This window comes from Toxotes jaculatrix, chromosome 16 (assembly GCF_017976425.1).
Source record: "Toxotes jaculatrix isolate fToxJac2 chromosome 16, fToxJac2.pri, whole genome shotgun sequence".
Lineage (NCBI taxonomy): Eukaryota > Metazoa > Chordata > Actinopteri > Toxotidae > Toxotes > Toxotes jaculatrix.
In genome coordinates, this window is record NC_054409.1 from 18,002,848 (window position 1) to 18,011,830 (window position 8,983).

The following is an 8,983-nucleotide window of genomic DNA, read 5'->3' on the forward strand; positions in this document are numbered from 1 at the left end:
CAGATTTTGAGAGCAGTTTACAGTCACAAAACATTGCAGCAGAGTGGTCATCGTGCAGGAAATATACAGTATGTGTGTATGGAATGAGAGCTGTGTCTCCCTCTGGTGGTTGTATTTGACGGCCAGTGAACAGATGCTTGAATTCTCTATGTAAACCTGTAACACTATGTTGAACTCAAAGCATTCCCTGTCTAAAAATGTGCCCACAAATGGCTGCTTTCATGGTTAGATGATCGTCTTTGTCAATGCTACTATATTCTTATAAGCTTCATGTCATAAGCCAGTATGTTTTAGCCAGTTTTCTGTAAATAACAGGTGTGCTTCTTTGACTCAGGATGGCTGCTAAGGTCAGCGTGAGGTCAGATGAAGGCCTGATGATGATGCAGGAGCTTGATGACCGGCTGAAAGAGCAGATTGACAAACTGGAGCATGTACGCCTTGCTGCCGTTGAGCTGAAGAACAACTTGTCTGAGGTGCATGAGGCATGGCATCTAAAATGACAACTGCTAAATCAAAATTCATTTTCATTGAACTCTCATTATTTTCTCCTAACACAGAGCAACGGGGATCTAACCCAGTCTATCGCTGACCATCTGGAATGGTTGAATCACCTGTCAGAACGAGTGGAGACTCTTCACATGAACACAACTGTTTTTGTTCAGGTAAGAGTATTGGATAGTTTCTGATGGTGACATGTTATGCTTATACACTCTGCACCAAATCTTCTTTACTCCTGTGGGGACCACAGGGTAATCGCAGGTTTTAGGCAAACCTGAGAGGGTTTCTGTTCATCATGGCACTAATTTCCTTTCTATCATTGCCAGCTAAGAATGTGGCCTCTGTGGTGAAAAATGGCACTTTCTGATCATGTCAGCAGGACAGCTGCTTATGAAACATAATATCAAATGAAATATGAAAGGTATTGAAATGAGATTTTGACACAGGCCTACTATATGAAACAGGATCTTATGATTAGCTAATCATGAAGGAGCCACCCTAGAGTCCTTGGCATTTTAGGCTTTAATTGTGTTTTAGTTCTGCATATTACCAAACAATTTTCAAATTACCACAAAGTAATTGATACACTGACAACCTAGGGCCTTCTGAGCCCAGGCACAGCTGTCAGCTTTGCCTGGTTGGATTATCCAGCCTTGTTTGTAGGTTGTAACACTGGAAAACACTTGTAGTTTTGAAAGTTTTATCAAGAGTTTGATTAAAATGTTGTGAATCCACAACAACAGAGAGAGAATCCTGAGAATGACCAGTGTGCAGGGACTTTGGCAACTAGCACTGTAGAAACAATGTATTATGTATTATATTGTATAGTTGATTGCTGAATTATCATTTATGTGAGAATCTGTAAACATATAGGGTTGTCCTGCAATGTTCCAATTTTGCAATGAGTTGAATATCGCAGCTGCTTCATTAAAATTCTTTATTGTTTGATCGGTTAATTGATTCCATATTTCTTACACGGTGTTACCAGAGTGAGAGGTGAAGAAAAGGTTTAATCTTTATCAGTATATACTAACAGTCCTCATGCACCCACTTACTGAAATCTGGGACTTGGAAACACATCACACAGTGTACAGTACATTGGCATCTTTGCTCATTTCCGCTTCATCTCTTTCCAGATGAATCCCAAACCTCGTGCATGGGCAGGCAAACAGGGTTCCAGACATGGCTACCGCTACCCCCGTCTTCACCAGGCTGAGGACGCCCAGTCTGAGTTTGGCTGGTCCCCCATCCGCACACGACGAAACAGCGATGCTGCCTCTGAAATGTCTTGTAACTGGTGACCTGCTAGACTGTGGTCAATATATCAGACAACAATGCAGTACACTGCAAAACATTTTACAACTCACTTCCACCAAATTGATGATTGAAAATACATTTTTTTATTGGTACATTTTCACTCATGATGCTAAGTTTTACATGTAATTTAATACTTTTTCATACATTTGTCTATGCCCTCTATTTTTGCCTTCTTGGACATGCAACATTTTTTAATAAACATATATGTAACATATATGCCTATCCAGCCGTGTTTGTATGTCCATGTTATTTTTGTGTGAAGTTTGTGTGAAATTAAGTTCAGTAAAAAAAATAATAAAATATACTTCTGGTGATTCATTTATACATTATTCAAAGTAATGTCTGAGCTAATGTCTAATAAATTTCTGTGTTGGCAGTTTGTTGCAGTTTATTTATTTAAGTCTGGACTTTGTAAGATTATGCACTTTGTTCTCCAAAACAGCCAAGAAGTGCAGGAGCCAGATAAGAGTTTTTTTTCTCCCTTCTCTGATGCAATGTGTGTTTTAAATGTGCAACCAGGCAGTATGCATTGACACACGGTTTAAAATGTCGATGTGGATGTGGGTCAGTATGCCCCCCCCCCCAGCAGGGGTCGCTGTTGAAACTCCTCCATTATATCACTGTTCGCCACACAGTTTTAAATAAAGCTTTGGCAGAACGCGTGGGTGATAATTCTGGAAGCAGCGTCTGTTTTGCTGAAGTAGGACGACGCTCTTTAAAAGGATCGTTTTGAACACACCGAGTTGAACTTATTTTTGTATCTCTATTAAACATTACGGGTATCAAGTGAACCCCTGAAAACATGGCAGAAAGCGACTGGGATACCGTGACTGTCTTGAGGAAGAAGGGGCCGACTGCTGCCCAGGCCAAATCCAAGCAGGTTAGCATGAACCCCTCACTTCGTTTGTGTTTCTGATTTTTGTTTTCCAATGCATATTCTGAGCTGTGGATCATTTAAATTGACTCAAATTGGTTTCAAATTGTACTGAACACTAGTGGACAACGTATCGGTAAAATGGACAAGTTCTACACGTGGTTAAGGGAATCGTCTCGTAACCATCGCCTGTGCTTCGTAGTTTAACTTAGTTTAGGTGATAACAACACTGAACCGGACCGTCTGTCTTCTTCAGCAAACCGTTAGTAACGGTCGGTCGTTAGCTAGCTAGCTGGCTAGTTTTATTGAAGCCGACTTGTGAGCCATTTATGCCCGACTGTCGTGTTTCTCCTTTACAAGCAACTCGGACTCCCGATGAAGCCAAACTTAGATAGCCGAACAGCCACGTCCACCTATGCAAACCGCTCTTAATTTTTCTTTATAGGCCCCTCGGTCAACCAAACCTCAGTCAAAAGTTAAACTTCGGGGAAGCCACTGTTAGCTGATGAAATATTTGACGATGACCAATGTAGCAGCTAGCTAGCATTAGCCAGCAATCCAGAATGTGTTTGCTTGGCTATAGCTAGCGGCTAGTTTTAGTTTTAGTTTTTGATTTATGTGTTTATGTGGGATTGGACAGAATGTCATGTGCAACCCCCATGTAGATGTCTGGTAAATCTTGTCATGTTGCTGAACATAACAGATCATGCTCCAGATCCTCCCTGAAGGGGTTCTGTAATACCACAAACTAAGCACACTCCTGCGTTAGCTACTCCTGTCATATAACGTTAAAATATTGTATATGGTGTTAGATCAGGGTCCGTTTTGGGGAAGCAGTCGAAAACAACTGAAGGATTACAGCCTAAGTTGTAAAGTTGGCCTGAGTGTGCTCAGGCATAATTGATCATGCAATGTTTTGTTTAACTTACTCGTCATACTTAGATAAGCAGGTTACTTATTAACTTCGCGATTTGTAATAATAAACTGGTCATGATGGAATATACTGAAAATTAAAGTGGAGTATGTCCTGAAATTTAAGGTGTGCATATGTCCATTTTTTTCTCTAGGCTATCACGGCTGCTCAGAGGCGTGGGGAGGACATTGAGACAACCAAGAAATGTAAATTTTTGATTTCTGTATGAAATTTATAAACACCACAGTTCATTTGCTAAGTGACCTTAGATATTCCTCTCTTCAGCCAAATTGTGATTCTGCAGGCAAAACATGACAAGGACTAAATACGTTTTATTGTTTGTGTTGTAAATTATGGTGTTTTTGTATGTCTTCCACCTCGAATGATGCTCCAACATTGCTTTTATCCACCACTTGCCACACAGGGTCTGCAGGGCAAAACAAGCAGCATCTTGTGACAAAGAACACAGCCAAACTGGACCGGGAAACAGAGGAGCTACACCATGATAGGATTCCCCTGGAGGTGGGCAAGGTCATCCAGCAAGGCAGACAGGACAAAGGCCTGACCCAGAAAGATCTGGCCACTGTGAGTTTACACACTTCTCATATAATCACATGCACAACATAAAACAGGTGATGGCAGTGCTGGAAAAGACACCTGCTTTTGTCAAACATCCTTCATTATGTGTGTTGATGGATTTGAAGTTTGCTCACACAAAGCGATGTACAGAGGTCAAAAGACACTTAAATGCAGAAAACGGATATGAGAAAACCAATCCATCAACAGTGATACATAACTTAAAAGTCACGTACTTTGGTTGCACAATCAGCTGACAGTCCCTTTTGAATCATTACCATTCAGAGGTTTACACAAAGTAGACATCCCATTGCATTCCCTGGCCTCTCGACTTCAAAAAAATCAGTCTTAATATTGACTTGTGAATGAGAGACCCACAAAACTTGAATGCATGACATTACTTTTGAGTAAATAATGATAGTGGCTCAGTAATCTTCTCCTCCATACTCCTTTAGCAAACATGTTTTAATAAAGCTTGCAAAGCCGTTTCCTGTGCAAACCTTTCATTATTGTTTTTTATCATGTAGTCAATGTACAGTTGTACATGTATCACTCACTGATGTTAACAACTTAAAGGTTCAGGCGTAGTAACCAGTTATTTGAAATGTTAATATTGACATCCCCCCCCCCCCAAAAAAAAAACATTGCAGACCTTATATACATAGGTTTTTGCATGCTGGAGTAGTTTCACTGGCTTTAGGCCTTGTGGATCAACAAAATGATAAATTATGTATCATAAATCTTTTCCTCAGAAAATTAATGAGAAGCCTCAAGTCATTGCAGACTATGAGTGCGGGAGAGCAATTCCCAACAACCAGGTCATGGGCAAGATAGAGAGAGCAATTGGTAAGAAAACTGTTTGCTGTTCTTTTTCATAACAGTAAAGTCGTGATTACTATGTCTCAAATATCAGTAGTGTAATCCACTTGTTCATCAGTACGCCTGTTAATTTGCCATGAACAGGACTGAAACTACGTGGGAAGGATATTGGCAAACCCCTGGAGGCAAACCCCAAGAAGAAATGAACACAAAGCCTCGAAATCAGCCCCCCCTCACCCCATATTTCCTTATAACTGAGACCTTAACCCCCTTTCCCCACACCACCTCTAAAACCCTCAAAAACTCTCCTCCTCTCTCCCCCTTCCCTTCCCCTACCTGGGCTGATATCACCTGTGTCCTGCCTGAGGACTTGGTGTTCCACTGCATTACAGGCTGCAGACTAACAAGTCATCTGAAATCACTCTTTTTACCACGTAATCAAAAGAATGATTGAATGCATTTTTCAACATCACAAACTCGAAGTTCCATGAATTTCTTTTCATCTACGCCTGCTTAGGCTTTGGCATGATAAATTCAGCTTTTTGATAGTGATGTAAAATCATTTAAAGAATGAAGTTTTTTTTCATGACCAAACAAATTAGTTTGACTGACTTAAATTCAGAGCATGATGTTAAGCCAAAAGTGCTTGATCGCATCCTTTTCACACACTTAGGATAGTGGGTGGATGTCATTATGATGTTGAAATGTTTTAATGCTGTGCTTTGTTTTGATCTAAAAATAAAGTTTGGCAGTCATGGCATTTCTGGGTGTGAATTTATAGCCACTGTAACACAAGATTTTATACCAAACCTAATGATGTTTTCTGAAAGGCAGCTGGCAGCTACCCTTAAGCTTACTGTCACAGATTCAGGTATTTCTTTGGTTTGGTGGTCAGATATTTCTTTGGTGGTAATAAAGATTTCAAAATTAAAAGAGCAAATACCAAATAATTTCAAAGGTTATTATTCTATCAGTGCTTTGAAAGTACACAAATCTACCAAAATATGCTACTTTTTAAACCTTTTTTATGTAAAAATTTAAAAGATGACTACATCTACACTTTTTATCAAAACTACAGTTGCATTCTTGTTCTGAAAGGAGTTGTGAGAAAGTGTGCTGCATCAACCTGAAAACTTAATGTAGTAGTAGTATTTCGCCACTAGATGTCAGAATACTAAAGGAGATACATTGGGACAGTTCCACTGTCAGTCAAAAAATGCTGCATCAGACCTTTGTGTTGCAGTTGGTTTGTGCTAAATTTTGACTTTGACTTACTGATATATGTTGTCTCTTGTAATGGTAAGTCTCTTGTCATGTTTAATGTTTCACTATAATTGCTGTCCTTGACGAAGCTTGCCTTTGCATAGCTGTGATTTCCAACGCTTTTCTTTTCTCTCCCGTGCTCCACTTCATACCATGGATCATTGATTCGAGTATTAAGTTTTTCCCGTGGTAAGAGTGCCTTCTGTTTTTATTAAAGATTCATGAACCTTAATGTTACAGAATAACAAAAGCAGCAGCCAAGGGGAACTGCAACTGAGGCATAGCACATTCAAGGACTTGTACATGATGCCAACAAACAATTGCAGGAGCACTTGTATTGATGAGAGCTTCCAGGCTGGTGGAGTGTGAAGGACTGGGTTTGGAAGCAGAAGAGGTCTGACAGAAGTTTATATCATGAAAATCCTCTGCCCAGCATAATCTCTGTCAAGCCCTTCAGTACAGTTACTGGTTTGATAAGAGAGGACTTTGTGGTGCCCCCAGCACATCTTGCACATCATTAAGTCGATGTGGTCATTAGAGGGATAGAAAAATACATCAGCCTGAAGAAATCTGCCACTGTGACTGTACATTGTCTGCTTGTTTGGGGTACATGATCCTAGTGGATGCTCATCATTATGCGTCACTTTTACCTTTGTAATCAATTAGAGAATAATGCTGTCATGTTAGTGACCGTTAATCTTGGATTTCTTAATAAGACCCGGCCACACAAGCTTTGAGCTATGTTTCAGAGAAAAGTAATTAAGATTTGAAGCATGGTGTTGCAGTTCATGCAGCAGCAGCATATGCTTTACTAGTATGGGCAAATATCAGTTTGCAGGAACCCACAGGCTATGAGGTCAAAACATGGAACCAGAACAGCCAGGACACTGATGAACACGGAGATGTGGGACATCCCAGCTGTCCCACATCTCCAATGACCTTCATTTGGCAACTCTCCCCAGTGTCAAGCAAGCACACTCTAATGGGCAGCTAGGCTGAACTGACAGAGCCGGAGCCCTCTGGGCTACTGTCAAATCAGCCACTGGCTGTGTTTAATAATGTGAACTCAGTCCTGAATGGAAATTTTGCCTGATAACATTTGTAGCTAGCTTTCCTCTGGACAGCTGAGCCAGCCAACCAACTTAGGTGTAAAGTACGGAAGATGGAGGTTAGGGGTTGGAAAGGTTAAGTACGTGTTAAACATGTCATGTGCCAGTTTATGCTCTGTCCATTGCTATTTAAGTGTACTTAATTGCATGATGTAATGGTTGTGTTTCAGAGGGAATAATAATTGTTTCCAAAGAAATACTGACATGTACATATTAAGAAATTTTGTACCTTTGTATTGGATGCTGCTCAATAAGTGCAGTGCATGTACAAAAAATAGAAGTAGGTGCATTTTGTGGATAAATGCTATAACAGGAGATAGTAGCATTCACAGATAATATAGACAGATGCTGTAATAGACATAATGGCTGTGTAATTACAAAGTAATTTAGGCTGGAAGTACGGAAGTGCCTACAAGGAGGGTTGACTTTTTAGTCAAAATCATACCTACCTCCAGTTTAAGACCCACTATGTAATTTAAAGAATTAAATTTTGTGGGTAAATATATATGGATGCACAGGTGGGCACATTCCTGTAGTGATTCTGTCTCGACATTATGTCTCATTGTACATGTTTAGGTTCGTCTCAAGGAAGAAAAGGATACCAACAAAGAAGCAAATGGACCTAGAGGTAGATCTGCAAAAGAAAGGCAGGTGAGTTTCACAGTTTTCTGAGTGGATTTAAGTGATGTTTCTCACAGCAGCTGTATATACACCATATTCATACCTAAGTTGTGGGAGGTTTGAGTGTGGTGTCTTTGTTTTCGTCCTCTTAGGTCCTGGGCTGAAGATGGAATGCATGGATGCATATTTGCTCAAATGAAGTATGCAACCTCCTGACCAGTGTTCACTGGACAAACAAAGAAGGACGCCTTGCTGTTGTTCCCGGGGGGTTATTTGGATTCTTGCTCAACAGGCTGCTTCACTTGGTGAGTGTGTGCGTCTATGTGCATGTGTGTGTGTGTGTAAAAGAGAGAGGGAGACAGAGTCTGACTGCTTTCCTGGAAATGCCATTCCATTGGTCAAAACACCATAGCAACATAGTTCCACCTATGACAAGGGAGCAGCCAGTGGTTTTGAAGGAGTGATGTGGAGCAGAAAACTACATGGGGTGGAGTCGGGAGGGCAGCGCTGGGGGAGGGATTGGGGTGGGGGAAAGTCTGGGGGTCTGTTTTGGCCCGAGGCTCCAAACTCAAATTGAGATTCCATAGCACGTACAACCTGTTGTGCTGATCCGTGCAATGCACTCTCTGTCTCCCTCACAACAGCAGATGCTTCCCCTACAGTTGGTTGATTTAAGTTTTATAGCTTTCTCTGGCCATTAGTTTATGCCCGTTAATATTTCTTTCAGTTTGAAAACTGTATAAACTGCCTTAATCCTCGCACATGGAACTATAGTAGATTATGTATAAGCCATTTCAGAATTCAACCTCACATCAAAAGTAATCTAAATTCTTGCATAAATTGTGTTTTGTGTTTCACTTAACAGCAGAAATAGTAGACAAAGGAATGTATTCAGTTGCAGTGTAACTCCCTGCTCAGACTTACTGTATTGCCTGATGCTAGTGGCATTCACAAATCCCACTAGTTGTTGCAGGGTTTAAGTTTTTAATTCTG

The 8,983-nt window shown here is 40.6% G+C and overlaps 1 protein-coding gene across 1 annotated transcript; it reads left to right on the forward strand.

The window, feature by feature from the left end:
• The first annotated feature begins 2,449 nt into the window (after window positions 1-2,449).
• On the forward strand, window positions 2,450-5,757 carry edf1 (endothelial differentiation-related factor 1). The gene is made up of 5 exons (XM_041059637.1): window positions 2,450-2,695; window positions 3,757-3,808; window positions 4,027-4,187; window positions 4,931-5,024; window positions 5,142-5,757. Exons 1-5 carry the CDS (start codon window positions 2,618-2,620, stop codon window positions 5,201-5,203), a joined length of 447 nt encoding a protein of 148 aa, XP_040915571.1. The 5' UTR covers window positions 2,450-2,617; the 3' UTR covers window positions 5,204-5,757.
• Window positions 5,758-8,983: the final 3,226 nt, after the last annotated feature.